A 17,218-nucleotide genomic window follows, 5' to 3' on the forward strand; every position below is an offset into this window, starting at 1 on the left:
AGATGTGTATATATGTATATAAGCAGATGAACAAAAAGGGGGCTGAAAGGATAAAAGAACACACAAAAAAGATGCAGTTGTTCCTCTGGGAAATGGGACAGGGACAGGGAAGAAGATATGGTGAAAAAAGACTTTAACCTTTTATTTTACATACTTGAACAATGTTTGAACCGGGTCCAGAGTAAATGCAGTCTTGTATTCCTTGTGCAGGGGAAAATGCACAAAATGCTACTATAACAAACAATAGACAGGATCAAAGATGAGCTAGGTGCCAGTCATCTTCAAGTCAAATGCTGGCTCTGAGAACTAACGACCTCAAATAATGTTTGCAACTAGAATTTTCTATTGGTTTCATTAAAACCATAATACAGAGTCCTACTAGAATGTCACTAAAGTAAGTTAAATAGGATTGGTTTAATTTATGGTTAAACTAAAGACAAAAATGCTAAAACCTTAGCATAATTTAAAATTATATATATATATATATCTCATTTATTGAAATATAAAGATCTTCATTTACACGTTTTAAAACAAAAACATGAACGGGGCAATTTGTAATACAATTGTATCGGTAGACTCTTCCTATTGAGTTAGGTCTCCAACATTCACCACACCACCGTTTGGGGAACATTTACGTATTTTTCTCTTTATTATTTGTAAAATATAAATTTTGGACATTCAAAAGTGCAACAGTTAATGTGCCTGTGGGGAATATCACAGTTAAAAAAATATAAACAAAGGCAGTGATACAGCTTGTCATAAATGTTTTGGCAGTATTCTCCAAGTCTATATAGAAATACATATATACATATTGATGTATAACATCACTTTATCTTACGTCCCTCTTCACACAAATAGGACCATTTTGTACAGATTGGCAGACCACATTTTAAGGACATCATCAATCATTTAAAAAGTCACAAATTGTGTTTCTCAGGCCAACTTTGATTGTCTTCATAAAAATAGAAAGCAGGAAGGATTGACAAATTTTCATCTGGGGTCTTTGCAGGAGGCCAGAAAGGAAATAAATCTGTCATACACTGAAAACACTATTTAAGAGAGAAAACAAAAAATGCAGCCACATACAAACTCAGGTGACAGCATTCGTCAGGACTAGATCCTGCTGGTCTGAGAATTTTCATCCAGCCTCATGATGTCATGCAAGACTCAAAGGACATCAAAATGCAAAGCACCAACAAAAGGAGGCTGTACGATAAACAGGGAGCGATAAACAGAGTGCTTGAGCTGTGATTCTAGAAACACAAATGTATTTCAAGTCTAATTGGCTCTACAGAACCTAGTCAGGTTTTCTTTTTAAATTGGCCAATCTGGCTCAGTCTTCACACTTACCATGAAAAAGGTGGGGCTTGCATTGAGATTACACCAGTAGGTAGTCAAGTACCTTGTTATTGCTTCTACATCTTCCAAAGCATCACCTGCCACGAGTACGCACAGTGATTGCAGTAATCACAGCCCAGGTTTCATTCATATGGTGTCAGCAATTAAGTGGTCTCGCACAGAATGCCAATGAACCCACAACAACCAGTTTGACAATCTGGGTGGATGTGACAGTCTGTCCCCCCATCTAACCCCAAAATATCAGTAAAACTTAAAAATTTTTTTCACCAAAATAGTGACCTGGCCATACAGAGACTTGGTACACTGAATTGCATCATTTTTGTACATGCCTTTTGGCGGGAAACTGGTGGGGAGGGAGTTCAGTTCCCCATGCAGTGAGAAGATCTACTAAACCAAGATTTGGCTTGCTCAGTCTCAGCTAAGACTGTAAAATTAAATTAAGTGTAGCAATTGCCAGATACATGGCATTAAATGTCACTGACCCAAAGCCAAAGATTTAAATAGCAGGCTTCCTACGTGGTTGATTTCTATTTCAAATTATTTTTTTCCCATGGCAACTTCCTGTCATCTAGACCAGTGTTCCCCAAATCTGGCTGATCAGAACAGCCAGGAAGTTTATAAAAATACAGGTCTCTGCTCCCCCAGACCTAATTAATTCATCATCTCTCGGATGGGGACATAGAATCTCATGATTCTGGTTGCCAGTTACATATGGGGACCAAGGATCCAGGCTGAGGCACACACAGCCTTCACTAAACAATGCCTTTATTGTCTCAGAGTTCCAAACTACTTCTCCTGGGGGTAAGGAAAGGGGGTCCTGTTCAGGGCATCCTTCTGACTTTTTCAGGGTTCGCAGAATTAAAAATATATATGTGTTGAGATCCACCAGAATTATCACCAGGCATGAAAAAACTCTCTGCAAATCCAGTCTTTTTGCTGATGATTACTTTTTCCACTGGGTAATAATATGAGAAGTCATGTTAGGCAGAGACTCATGCCTTAATATTGAGAACATTTAGGATTTAGGGGTTTTGTTTATTTATTCCAAATCACATTACTTCAAAGGGCAGTTAATTGCTTTTAGTACAATGGATTAGGGAACTATTCAGTACATAGTTAAAAACTCTGACTTGCTGGGAGACACTACTCTTACTTTGTTCTCTATGTTCAACTAAATTTAATCCACTAAAGTTATAACCATATTTTATAGAGAAACATGTTATTTAATATAAATGTCAAAAACTGTCAAACTTGTCACCTACTTAGTAAGGATTTTTTTAAAATTGTGCTTTTTCTGTAGGGAAAACGTGTTACATATTACACATTTAGTGTTACTGATAACAGTAGCATTATTATAAACGTAGATTACAATATGAAAATGAGTTGTCGGGCTTATAAATGACCCAAATCTAATAAACAAAGTTGGTTAATTATTATCTTTTATCTCCTCAACACTAAAAAAAAAAAGTAAAATGCTATAGTACCAGTACCTTTTAAGGTTCAAAAGTGGTTTCGCATGTACTTCATAAGAAAGTCCAACAGCAGCTGATACCAGGTTTCAAGCGTGAAGTACATGGGTGGACTGAGTGGTCTCTCCAGAAGTCCAGAGAAGATAGTTAATACAAATCAAAACACATCCTTGGTTAGAGTTATTTACAATATTACAATGCTGGAGTTTTGTTGCAGTAAAAGTTGTGTACGTTGGAATCTCACCAATGCCCCTGAATCGCAAAGTTTGTCTCCTGTGGCCCGTTATTTCCTTGTCCATCTACCTCCATACTTCACATGCCAATGAGATGCTACTGAAGCATTGCCAGAGGCCACAACAAAAGAGTTCATTTCAGAATATCCCATTCATTCGTATTTAGAAGGCTCCCTGAGGCCCTTGGCTGGGAACTTCTCTTTACACATCATCCAAGTCCTCCCCTCAAACTTTGCATTGCAGTAAAGTGGTTTTCTTAAAAGGATCCAAGTTGGTTCCAGGAGTGGAAGGTCCTCCCTGAATCTGCCAGTTACAGGAAGCTGTCTTCCACCAGGTCCGAGGAGTCTATGCCAATGTCGTCCATCATGTCGATGTCCTCGATGGTCTCATCCTCTCTCTTGATGAAGGTAGAACTGCTGGAACCTGTCTCAATGGCACTCTCTTCAGAGGTCTGCGAGCTGGGGAAGGGAAAGAATAGAAAAGATCACAGTCAGACCAACTAGACCATGGGGGCATTTCCAAGGTGGCCCCCCAAAGGCAAAGGAGCTCTTCCTGCAACATCCTTTGGCATTCAAACCCCGGCTACCCAGCCGGGCAAGATTTTGCCACCAAGCCAGATGCAGCCCCCATCACACTGCAGTGGGCCATACGGGAAACCCAGATCCACAGGTGATCTCCACACTTCAGCTTCCCTTCTCTTCTGCCAGATCTTCCACCAAAGTTGCTAACAAGCTGTGACAATTTCTATTTTCCCTACTCAACCCCAGTGGAAGAGAAAAGAAGCAATGCCCAATCAAAAGGCCTGGGGAAGAAAAAGCAGAGGGATGAAACTGGGGCAAAGTGCAGCCGGGTCAGTCACTTGCTAGCCCTGAAAGCTCCTGAACGTCCAAACTGTGATCTCAGGGTTTCACCCCACGCCCCAGGAATGCCCTCCTTCCCCTCCTCTTACATCCAATCCCCCCTTGAATCCTAAAGGCCCAGGTGAAGGCTCTTTCCTTACTAGAGTAGTGTCTGAGAAGGGAGTTCTAGAGTCAGGAAGCCTTAGATCTGGAATGGTCCACCACTTACCAGCTGTGGGACTTCACACAAGTCCCTTAACCTCCTGAACTTGTTCCCTTGCCTATAAAATGAGATGACAACAGTGCCTGACAACATTCCTGTCCGTTAGGGAGATTAAATACAGCAGTAAGGCAATAACCATACAGCACTGAGCAGAGCGCCTGGCACATAATAAGTGCTCGATAAATGTTAGTTATGATGATTGTTGCTGTTATCCAAGCTCTGAATTTGAATAGGGCCTGGATATTAGATGATATCAAGGAATAGTTGTCAATTTTCTCATGTGTGGTCATGCTATTATGGTTATGTAGGAGAGTCTCCTTATTCTTAGGAGATGTGTGCTGGAATTTCAAATGATTTTGTTTCAAGTGACTTAGCAAGAAAGAAAAGTATGAGTGTATGTTTGTGATACACACAACACCTACCATATATGTGTATATTATATATAGAATATATAGGTAAAGCAAATGTGATACAGTGTTAACAACAGCTAAATCTAAGTGGTAGATATATTCTTACAATTTTTCTGGACACTTAAAATTTTTCACAAAAATTTTTAGAAAATATTCTCTAGAGTCTCCAGACTGTCACTATTGCCTGTCTTCCCTTCTCTGAACTCTTACTGTCTTACTGTTATGCTGCCCTGTGTTGCTAAATTTGTATGTATCTCTTTTAGCTCCAAGCAGATTATCACCTGCTGATAGGCAGGACCATGGCTTCACCTCCTCATGGCTGCAGCACCGTGCTACGAACACAGCATAGAAACCACACCATCAGCTGGGTGGCCACGTGACGGAGTCTCACACATGCATACCAAAAAAGAGGCTCTCACTCTTTTCCTGCCTCTCTCCCCTCCTTTCCATATCAGTTTCCAAGCAGAGAACCAAGCCTGGCCAATAGAAGCCCATGGGAAGCAGTCTGCTACCCTCCACCATGGGGTCCCTGTGGCCCAGAGAGCTCTTAGAACCTATGGGGCTACTGGACTGAGTTCCCCTTCATAACCCTCCAGATTGGGCCCTTCCTTAAGACTGAGCTTTTGCTCAGTTCCCAGTCTGTACTCCACCTTCCCTCCCCACTTATACCCTGGCCCTACAGCCTCACTGTGAACCCTAGTCCACTTGGCTGGTCTTAATAACCATCTAGTCCTGGCAGCCTCTCTCCCCAGGAGGCCAAACCCAGTTCCTGGGACCTTGGCCAATGGCTGGACTGTGGGCGCAGAAGAAGCTAGCTTCCACCAAGACTCAGCACCACATCATCCTTGCTGCTCATCAGGCTTCATGGACGGGGGATCCTAATGCTGATGACTGGGCTTATTTCTGGTTCCCAAGCCACAGTACTCATCTTGTAGCCCAGGACCTGACTCCTGATAGGCTCTGACCTAGCATCCCCAAGTCCTCTACAGCAAGGCCCTTTTTTCCTCAGGCCCACTCGCCTCCCAAGGCCAAGCATCCTGAGCCTGAGGAGGGTGTTCCACGAGACCACCATGCTCACTCCTGCCTGCCTACACCCAGAGCATCCCAGATCTGGGATCCCCCATCTTTTATGGGCTGAATTGTATCCCGCCAAATTCATATGTTGAAGCCCCAACCCCCAATGTGACAAATGTGGAGACAGGGCCTTTAAGGAGGTAATTAAGGTTAAACAAAGTCATAAGGATGGGGCCCTAGCCCAGTAGGATTGGTGTCCTTATAAGAAGAGACACCAGAGATGCACACACAGAAAAAGCCCATGTGAGGACACAGCAAGAAGGTGGCCACGTGCAAGCCAAGGAGAGAAGCCTCGGGAGAAACCAAACCTGCCAACACCTTGATCTTGAATTTCCAGCTTCCAGAACTGTGAGAAATTCCTGTTGTTCAAGCCCCTTGGTCTGTGGTACTGTGTTAAGGCAGCACAAGCTAGGACACTCACCATCTTAGCCCACCTGTTAGGGCCACAGTCTCACTGACCTAGTGTAATCATTTGGGACATACTTTGTGTGATTCAGAGAAGACCAAATGTATCACCCTTACATAAGTTCCAGTTTTCTAATACAACAACTACCTACCAACTAGAATTGCTCTCTCTGTGGAATACATGTCAAATTCTGAAGTCCAGCCTTGTGTACCCCTAGAACAATTCTTGGCACCTTTCTTATGTTATTTATCCCAAAGTGATTTTCTAACTTTATTTAGAAGCAGAACCCTTTTTTACAGTTGAAATATTCAGGGCCCTCAAACACAAAGTAACCAAATGGATGAGAGATCTGGGGTATAGCAAGTGCTCCAAGACCCACTGTTCAACCTTCTTCCCACCCCGAAAAGTTTTCCAAAAACTACCCAAAACTTGGAGAAACACTGTTTGCTAAAGGAACATAAACACATTTAAAAATTGTTCTGAGCAGAGGATAAATAGAAAGGTAAGTCAGACAGCCCACTTTCCCCCATCTCCAAATCTCATCTCAAAAACAAACAAACAAAAACTATACTTTTAAAATTACCTGGTGCATACACATAAACAAGGGCTGTCTATATCTTATACCTAAATTGGTTGAGAGAGGTCACAATTATAAGCCTCCAAAATAATAATGTCATGTGCTTCTGCCTAAATATTTATATGTATTCAACTAAATGAGAAAGAGACAGCAATATCCTGAATGAAGAGAGAGAGAGAGAAACTCATAAGCAACTTGGACCTTGAACCTGGGGCCACTATCACCACCTACCTTCTCCTGCCTCTGTCCAAGGGTTATGCAAAGAGAGCAAGGAAGTGGGGCATGGCCCCTCCACCTGGACCATACAAACCAATGGTTCTAGTGCTGGCTGTGCATTAGCATCACGTTGGTAATAAATTAATGGGTCTAGGTATGATCACCAGTGGCTGCTATTGTCACAAAAAGAGACAACGGTACAGCATGTACCTCCTGTACACAGCATCATCTTTGAAGCACACTTACCAAAAATCTACGGAGTCAGATCAAGCCTCTAGACTAACTACCAATTTCCAACAAATATAGGAGACAGAAGCATATGATAAAACTCACAACAGTAATGCAAGCAGCAAAATTCTGAATGTGGGAACTCTATAGGCAAAGGCTCTGGTTTTTACACAAACAATATGCAAGGGGGCTAAAAGAGGCAGAACGAACTTACAGAGCTCTATCAACCAAAGTCAATGTGTGACTCTTATTTGGGTCTTGAACAGAACAAACTAAATGTAAAATAATATTTATGAGAGAATCAAGGAAATTTGAACACTGACTGGATATCTGATGCTTTTAACTATTTATTGTCAATTTGGGGGGTGAAATAATGGTACTGTAGTTATTTTTAATAACTATAGTTATTTTTTAAAATAGAGCCCTTATCTTTTTGAGATGTATGCTGAAATACTATGGATGAAATGATATGATGTCTAGGATCTGCTTCAAACTAATCCAGAGGGAAGTGGTAGAGGAGGAGTAGATATGGCCATGCAAGCAGACAGGTCATGGGTTCATCAACACTGAAGTTGAGTGGTGGGTACCTGACAGTTCACTATACTGTTTGAATTATGCATGTTAGAAATCTTCCATAATACGAAGTTAGAAAGAAAGAAAGAACAAATCAGCCAGAGAGTGCTTGTGCCTCACTCCCAGAGATTATCATTTGTTGGTCTGGGTGAGGCTTGTATAGCAGTAGTTATCAAATCTCCCCAGGCGGTTCCAACTTGCAGCTAGGGTTTAAAACCGCTGATGGGGACTTCCCTGGTGGCGCAGTGGTTAAGAATCCGCCTGCCATTGCTGGGAACATGGGTTTGAGCCCTGGGCGGGGAAGATCCCACATGCCGCAGAGCAACTAAGCCTGTGCGCCACAACTACTGAAACCCGCATGCCTAGAGCCCATGCTCCGCAACGAGAGAAGCCACCACAATGAGAAGCCCATGCACCACAATGAAGAGTAGCCCCCACTCTCCACAATTAGAGAAATCACAGGCACAGCAACAAAGACCCAACATAGCATGAATGAATGAATGAATGAATGAAACCACTGATGTAGCGTCAAATAGCCCAGTACAGCCTGCCTCTCAACTTTCTCCTTGGTTTGAATTAAGAAACTAAATAAGAAAACAGTAAGAAGGATTTATCTGGCGGTCCAGTGGTTAAGACTCCAAGCTTCCACTGCAGGGGATGTGGGTTACACCCCTGGTCATGGAACTAAGATCCCACAAGATCCCACCCACATGCTGTGGGGCCAAAAAAGAAAAGAAAAAAAAAAAAAAACAGCAAGAGAGGCTTATATTATTTCAGTAATCATAGTTGCTGTGTCAGTTTGATCAAATTACTTGAGGACTTAGGTCAAAGGTTCTCCATCAGGGAAACATGTCCCTTCCTGCCCTAGACCTCCACAAGCTCCAGGGAGCAAATATAGGCGGTACACTCTTTGACATTGGTCTAAGCAATATTTTTTTTGGATCTGTCTCCTCAGCCAAGAGCAACAACAACAAAAATAAACAAATGGGACCTGATCAAACATTTTGCACAGCAAAGGAAACCAATAACAAAATGGAAAGGGAACCTACTGAATGAGAGAAGGTATTTGCAAACAATATGTCTGATAAGGGATTAATAACCAAAATAGATAAAGAACTCATACAACTCAATATCAAAAAACCCCAAACAATCCAATTAAGAATTGGGCAGAGGACCTGAATAGGCATTTTTCCAAAGAAGGCATACAGATGGTCAACAGGCACATGAAAAGATGCTCAACATCACTAATAATCAGGGAAATGCAAATCAAAACCACAATGAGATATCATCTCATGCCTGTCAGAATGGCTGTCATCAAAAAGACAAGAAATAGGGCTTCCCTGGTGGCGCAGTGGTTAAGAATCTGCCTGCCAATGCAGGGGACATGGGTTCGAGCCCTGGCTCAGGAAGATCCCACATGCCGCGGAGCAACTAAGCCCGTGAGCCACAACTACTGAGCCCATGTGCCACAACTACTGAAGCCCACACGCCTAGAGCCCGTGCTCCGCAACAGGGGAAGCCACCTCAATGAGATGCCCTCGCACCACACTGAAGAGTGGCTCCCGCTCACCGCAACTAGAGAAAGCCCGCGCACAGCAACAAAGACGCAACACAGCCAAAAATAAATAAATAAATAAATAAAATTAATAAATTAAAAAAAAAAGACAAGAAATAACAAGTGGTGGTGAGGATGTGGAAAAAAGAAAACCCTAGTACATTGTTAGTGGGAATGTAAACTGGTGCAACCACTATGGAAAAAAATATGGAGTTTCCTCAAAAAATTAAAAATAGAACTACCATACGACGCGGCAGTTCCACTTCTCGGTATTTATCCAAAGAAGATGAAAACACTAATTCGGAAAGATACATGCACCCCAGTGTTCTTAACAGCATTATTTACAATAGCCATGATATGGAAGCAACCTAAGTGCCCGTCAACCGACGAATGGATAAGGAAGATACGGTATATATACACAATGAAATACTCAGCCATAAAAAAGAATGAAATCTTGCCATTTGCGACAACATGAATGGACCTGGAGGGTGTTATACTTATTGAAATGAGTCAGAGACAAATACTGTATGTTTTCACGTATATGTGGAAACTAAAAAAGAAAAAAAAAATTAACAAACAAAACAAAAACAGACTCACAGAGAACAAACTAGTGGTTACCAGAGGGGAGAGGGGCAAAGTAGGTGAATGGGATTAAAAGGTACAAACTACCAGTTATAAAATAAATAAATCACAGGGATGTAATATACAGCACATATAGGGAAATAATCTACAATTTATAATAACTTTATATGGTGTATAATCTATAAAAATATCAGATCACCATGTTGTACACTTGACACTAATATAATATTGTAAGCCAACTGTATTTGAGTAAACTAAAAAAAATAAAATAAAAAATTTAAAGAATCATCTGGGAAGCATTTTCAAAACTAAACAGACCCCTGGGGGTTCTGCCACTGGCTCCCCCAGGACAGATTCAGCACCAGGAGGGCCTCACAATGGGGCAATGGCTCCTCCCCTTCAGGTGCACTGGGGGAGGGGAGGGGAGAGAGCTCGGCGGGAAGCTGAGGTCTTGTGTCTACCTGTGTCTGTTCCTTTTGCCCAGGTCTTCCTCTTCAGGAACAGGATCGATGTCAGGCAGAGGGATGATGTAGCCACTGTCTGCGCTCAGCCTCTGCTCGTCGAGGCCACCCTCCCAGTCCTTCAGTTTGTCCTCCTCGTTTTTGTAGGTGACGCCAATGTACGCATTGTCGGAGTCCACGCGCATACGTGCCACGGCGGGATGGTCACTCTTCAGGAAGTCCAGGTGGATCTTTTCGTAACTCTGCAAATGTTCATTTCACATAGTTATTCAAGGGTTACTGATAGAACTGCAAAAAAGGACACAGATGCTCAGAACTTACTATTTTTTAACTGTTGACAACTGAAGGAGAGTCAGGTGTTAACTGTTCCCCAGAGATGTGTAACATGAAGAAAGGGCCACCAGTGGCAGAGATATCCTGCTGGTAGGTCTTGAGGTACCAAGAACCCCTTCTCAGTCAGTAGCTACAACTGTGCCCCCATATGCACACACTCCCTTCTCTGGGACTAGCATGGACCCTTCTGGTCCCCATCACACAGTCTCTCCAGGGCTTGGATGGGTCTCAATAAGAGGTGAATAGGGCTTCCAGTGGGAGCACCATACCAGAAGTCTTCCTGATCCCCAAACACTAGAGAAATTTAATTCAAAACTTAGGGACCATTGATTTAAAAAAGACACCATTTTCAACAATAGTTCCAGTCTGTTCCCATCAACACAATTTCACCAACCAGAGTGTCTCTGACTTTCCTATCGTTAATTTCCTTCCTTCCTTCTGCCTCACTTATGGCAGTTGTAATGGGCAGTGAGATAATCGATAAACAAAAGTATTTAACTTCCAGTTCAGCTAACACTGCTCTTCCTTGAGAAGAAGGAAGAGAAGCAATAAGTATGGAAAACCTACATGGTGACTGAATCTAAGAAATTGAGTTTATTACACAAGTGTGTCTGGGTTTCCTTCTCAGCATCTCAGCAAAAATTTGTTTCATTCATTACCGTATCCTGCTTGGTTCCATGAAATTATATTTGTTCCTTTGAACAATGCCTCCTATTCCACAAAAAACCAGCTGGAGCCACAGATAACAGCTGAGGTTGTTCCTTCCAGTCAGCTGGTAAAAGCCAATTTCGCATGGATTTAAGTGCATTCAAATTAGCGATTTAATGGCTGTGGGTGCTCTGAGACTTCTAACTGCACAGTAGCTTCAGATAGTCAAACATATGCAGAATGAAGTGCTTACAGGTGTTGCACACTTAGGATGAAAGGGAGCCGTGCAGGAAGAGGAGGGTTTCTACTCATCATTGCTACCAAGGGCCCGGGGAGCACTCCCTGAAGCCCCGGCCACTGGATCACACAATCTTTTTCCTCCTTTGAAAATGCTCCTTTAAAATAGTGTTGAACAGTACTGCTCTCCTGTGTAATGACCAGCTGTTGTCTCCTCCCTTTGCCCATTCCTTTCCACTCACCCATCTTTTTTTTTTTTTTTTTTCCTCGCGGTACGCGGGCCTCTCACTGTTGTGGCCTCTCCCGCTGTGGAGCACAGGCTCCGGGATCCTGTGGGATCCTCCCGGACCGGGGCACGAACCCGTGTCCCCTGCATTGGCAGGCAGACTCTCAACCACTGCACCACCAGGGAAGCCCCTCCACTCACCCATCTTAAGAGGCTCAGACAAACCTTTTTATATTGTCCAGGCAGCAGATTCTCCACAATCTCACTCAGGTGGTAGAAGGAGGGTCTCTTCTCTGGCTCACTGTTCCAGCACTTCACCATGATCTCGTAGCTGGAGAAGCACAGGACTCACAGTGGGCACGGGGAGGAACGTCAGGGCACCCCCTACCCCCATAGACCCACTGGGCATGAACACAGGCCCACGGGATAGCAAGGGGGCTCACACTTCACTGGTGGCGTGGTCGGGCTTGGCCATCCGGTACCCACTCTTGATCTTATTGTAGAAAGTAGAATCCACCATCATGCCAGGGTAGGGTGTGCCACCTGAGGACCCAAGAAGAAAATGACCAGGACTGACGGGTGTGTGGTACACTGTTGAAACACTTGGCACCTTTAGAAAATGTTTGGGGATCCCCGCCTTGAAGTATCGGTTCTTCCAAAGAAATTAAGTGTTATCATCTGCTTGATTTCACAGCCTTGCCCAAATCTTAAAGTTAACCAGGACTTCTAGGTTGATCAAGTGCAGACACCCTAGGCAAAAATTCTCCATGCCTAGGAAAAGCACAAAAGTGTTTTTCAATGTTTCTGACTACTGGATCTATGAATACAAAGCAAAAGAGGAAAGCCAGAGAAATTCTGAATCACTGAGGCCAAAAAAGTCATTTTCATCAGAAATGTTCAAAGAATTAAGGCAGAAGTCTTGAAATGTCTAGATAATTCTCTGTTTGTAACAGAATACGAGACTCAGTTAAGCCCCACACTTGGGTGATCCACAGTGACATCTATGGAGGGGTGAACTAGGAACGGAAAAGGAGAACAGGCAGGGAAAGCCCCTTACTGTCATATCAGGACAATAGTGGATTCATGAAACATTGCACATTTTTGTGGCCAAGGCCAGGTCAAGTTTACTTTCCTTCCAAAACTACTCCAGGACTCCTCTGTTCTCTGAGCTTCCATTACAATTTTAAATCAGGACCACACAGCTTATCATTAAATGTGTAAGTTTCCTCTCCCCAGATGAACTGTCTGGAAGTCAGGGGCGTGAATCACCCCCTAGCAGGGCCCTCACCTGGTAGCTCGGGGCACCTGTGTTCTTCAGTAACCAGTGCCTGACTTACTGAATGACTAGAAGGTTTCTCTCCTCCAGAATGATGACCAGGAAGGGAGTCACCATTCCCCTGCCCTCACTGCACTACTTTCACTGAGTGTCTATCACCATGAGGTGAAGGAGGGTGAATCCCCACTGGTGAACCCACTTAACCCAGAGTCCAGGGTGAAGAAGCAGCGGGTGAGTCGATGTCATCAGGAGCATTTCCAGTAGGAGACAGTCCCTCTGATGTAGCTCAAAGGAGAAGTGGGGGCAAAGGCCAGGGGTGAGGGCACAGTTCCCCAAGACCCCTTCTCGGTCTGCTCGGACACACACTAGCCATCATAAGTGCACAACATGTGAATCGGCTGCAGTGCACTTGACCCACACTAGGTATCTTGACAATGTTTACATCCTGGAGCTTGGAAAACACAGCATCTCCCTTTCAGTGTTGTTCCAGAACAACCCAAACAAGCAGAGATGTCAGGCCCATACCGAGGGAAAAGATCTCCCAGAGCAGAATGCCGTAAGACCAGACGTCGCTCAGTGTGGTGTAGAGGTTGTCGAAGATGCTCTCAGGAGCCATCCACTTCACCGGGAGAAAGGTCTGCAGGGAAGTGGGGAGGATGTTAAACCCAGCATATGCAGCTATGATCTACAGCAGCAGGAATAGAAAGGGGTTCTCTCTGGGCTAATAGCTTGCACTGGCAACCTTGCCCCACAGGAGTGTCTCTTTAGTTCACTTCTGTACTCTCAGCACTCACAAGAGTGCCTGGCACCTAGTGGGTGCTCAGTACTTATTTAATGAATGATGGATGGTCACTGCTGCCTCTTACACCCTTCCAAGGAATAACATGCCAAGATATTTAATCCTGAATTTTTACCCCAAAAGCGTGAGCCCTGAATGGACCTGTCCCCTATTTTCAGGTCTTCCTAGGAACAAAATTAAGAACCGACCTAGTGACCTGAGAGCCAATTACATTTTTTTTTTTTTTGCGGTACACGGGCCTCTCACCGTTGTGGCCTCTCCCGTTGCGGAGCACAGGCTCCGGACGCTCAGGCTCAGCGGCCATGGCTCATGGGCCCAGCCGCTCCGCGGCATGTGGGATCTTCCCGGACCAGGGCACAAACCCGTGTCCCCTGCATCGGCAGGCGGACTCTCAACCACCGCGCCACCAGGGAAGCCCGCCAATTACATTTTTGAACTATAAGAAATAGTGGGGAGAAGGTTCAAGTGTAGGACAGAATGACTATCTTTAAGGAAACTGTGCCTCTAAGATGTATTAACTCAAATGGTTTTAACATTTTAGGGGTCATAGACACCATTTGAAAATTTAATAAAAGAGGTGCTCTCCTCGGAAATAAATGCACAACTTACGTATTAATAACTAACACTTACAGGCTGCTTTGTATGTGCCAGGCACTGTCCTAAGCATTTTACATGAATCCAGTGATCTAATACTCTGCAGCAACTCAGGAGATAGGTACTAATGTCACCTCCCTAATACAGATAGGGAAACCGAGGTACTGAACGGCCAAGTAACTTGCCCTAAGTCCCCACACTAGTAGGTGCTGGAGATGGTGCTCACACCCAGGGAGTCTGTCTGTAGAGCCTGTGCTTTTCATACTGACCCCTGGAGCTCATTCATGAATGTCATGGACTCTGTGTTAAAAATCTGGGCACTGAATGGCTGGAAGCAAAACCTGCTTTCAGAGATGCAAGTGAGGGAGGGCGAGCACGCCAAACAAGGTGAGAGCACGTACGCTGCCTTTTGACACGTAGTTCGAATCATGCATGATATCTCTGGCCAGGCCAAAGTCACAGATCTTCACGATTTTCCCTTGCGCCAGAAGGACGTTGCGAGCGGCCAGGTCCCGGTGGACACACTGCGCAGAAAGGGAAGAAATGACGGAGAGTGTCAATCCACCTGCGCTAGACAGCATCACCCCTGCAAGACTGGTCACTTCATGGGGGTGCTTGGAGCTGCCTGGCACACAGCCTCAGGCAGGCTGTCCTTGCATAAAGAGCTCCCCTCTCTCAGGCTCTCATCCCAGTCCCTCCCGAGAGGGACAAAGCTCTGGAGAAAAGTAGACACCTGATCCTGTTGGATGCCCCGCTCTGCTTTGGGGATGAGGAAGAGAGAAGCAACCATTGTTACAGACTTCTCCACGATCTCCCTTCCACGTTCACCTTGCTCAGGTCTGTGGCCTGAGTCTAAATAAGTCTCTGTCCCCTGAATACACTTACATTTTTTGAAGCCAAAAACTCCATTCCTCGGGCAACTTGATAGGTAAAGCTCAACAAATCCAACAAAGTAAGGCCTTCTGAGTTATCATCCGAAAGGAGGTTTTTGACTTCTGAGTCTGCAGGAAAGGAATTAAGTGTGTTGGTGCTGGCAGACAGCATGAAACATCACCCACCTTGATACTCCCGAAGGGCTGGGCCACTCGTCAGACTGCGGAGGCTTGTCCAAAGAACACACTTAAGATCATTTTGTTATAGTTTCTAAACCTCACAGGTGGGTGTGTAAAATATGCAAAAGTGCTCTCTTTAAAAAGAAATACATCTGTAGAAACATATACCTGGTTTAAATATATATATAAGTATATATGATTCCATAAGGACCAGTATCATGCGTTCTCACACATATTTTGTTGTTTGCCTCCCAAATTTCTTTTTTCAATCTTAGTTAGCAAATCACCTCAGCCACTTTAAACACACACACACACACACACACACACAAATCTTCTGTGAGGAATGTACACGAGGGCTCTTTGAAAAAGCAGCTTCTAGGAATTGCTTTTTTTTCTTTTTAAAGCCACCTTCATAGTACTTGGCTTACTTTGTGAATAAAATTAGCCACCAGTCCAACTAGAGGTAGAGATCTTAAAGGTCAGTGCCAAAGACTTTGCACGTAGTTCCCTTTCTTTGTAACTTGTCCACTTTCCCCAGTTGGTCCCCTCTGGAAGGGTCCCAGGGTTTTCGAGGAAGCAGGCAATCTAGGCCAGCAGTTCTCAGCACTTTTTGAAAAAGTTCAGGCATGTGAAGAGTAGCTGCAGCCCTTCACATTTTTCCAGCCAGAAAGCAATGGTCTGCCTGCCAACTGGGCCTGGGCTGAGCATGAATCAGGTTCCCCTGACATCTAGAGCCACGTCCAGCCTGGGAAGCAACGTAAACTATTTTTAACAATACAGGAGGGGAGAGGAAGGACTGGTTCCGACAAGTCTCACTGGCTAATCTTTTTAAAGGGCTTGGAAGTTTACCCAGTTGGCAATGACATGTGAATGGACCTTGGAGCTGCAGGAGTGGAAAATATTATTCTGTACTGCGCTTTGCAAAACAAGCACATTCTTTTTTTAATGACTGTACCTTTCACTTAAGAACCCTGAAAGCATCCAGAGTACATTAATGATTTTCAAAACAATTTCCATGACAGCTCAACACTTTTTTGCAGGGACCAACGGGAAGTCTCAGACCCAATAATACAAGATTATGGAACAAGGCATCGTCAGATGTATCTAGCAGCCTCCTCCAAACTCCAAGCCTGTGATGAGAGTAGAAGCCTGGAAGGACCACCCCCCAGCAGATGTGGGGTGGTCCATCTGCTATGGGCATCAGCTAGGCTCCCTGGAGTTTACAAATCAATTCAACCCTGCCACATGCTCATCTGCTTTGAAAACAAACAGATCTTCCTTCAAACAACATTCAGTAGAAAAACCCGACAGCCGTGTCAGAAAGTATAACCTCAAATTGTCCACTTTCCAGTTTCTATCACAAACTGGATATTAGCAAAGCTAAAAACAAGGGCTATTGAACTCACAGATATTCGAGATTTATATAATTAAGTTAAAAAAAATAATATTAGGAACCAGTATAAGATTGCCAGCTTTTAATTTTTCCAAGTAAGGGTACTGAGAAAAAACATCAACTACCACCATACTTTCATTTAAAGAAGAAGAAGAAAAAAAAGTAATGTTAACACCAAAAAATGAATACCATTATGTCAGAATAAACAATTCTTTAAAATGACTACATTTTAAATTTATTTATTTATTATTATTATTATTTTGCGGTACGCGGGCCTCTCACTGTTGTGCCCTCTCCCGTTGCGGAGCACAGGCTCCGGAAGCGCAGGCTCAGCGGCCATGGCTCACGGGCCCAGCCACTCCACGGCATGTGGGATCCTTCCAGACCGGGGCACGAACCCTCGTCCCCTGCATCGGCAGGCGGACTCTCAACCACTGCGCCACCAGGGAAGCCCC

At 44.0% G+C, this 17,218-nt stretch overlaps 1 protein-coding gene across 8 annotated transcripts in view; it reads right to left on the reverse strand.

Moving 5' to 3' along the window:
* Nucleotides 1-626: 626 nt before the first annotated feature.
* Nucleotides 627-17,218, reverse strand: part of PDGFRA (platelet derived growth factor receptor alpha) — a 47,742-nt gene continuing 31,150 nt past the window's right edge. For all 8 annotated transcript variants that reach the window (XM_081237743.1, XM_081237738.1, XM_081237740.1 and 5 more), the window contains exons 17-23: nt 15,204-15,319; nt 14,720-14,842; nt 13,451-13,562; nt 12,093-12,192; nt 11,875-11,980; nt 10,206-10,447; nt 627-3,519 (exon numbers count right to left, since the gene is read on the reverse strand). In XM_081237743.1, the coding sequence (XP_081093869.1) occupies nt 3,372-3,519; nt 10,206-10,447; nt 11,875-11,980; nt 12,093-12,192; nt 13,451-13,562; nt 14,720-14,842; nt 15,204-15,319 (947 nt within the window). In that variant the 3' untranslated portion in view covers nt 627-3,371. The remainder of the gene's footprint in view (nt 3,520-10,205; nt 10,448-11,874; nt 11,981-12,092; nt 12,193-13,450; nt 13,563-14,719; nt 14,843-15,203; nt 15,320-17,218) is intronic.

This window comes from Mesoplodon bidens (assembly GCF_964165515.1).
Source record: "Mesoplodon bidens genome assembly, chromosome: 1".
Lineage (NCBI taxonomy): Eukaryota > Metazoa > Chordata > Mammalia > Artiodactyla > Ziphiidae > Mesoplodon > Mesoplodon bidens.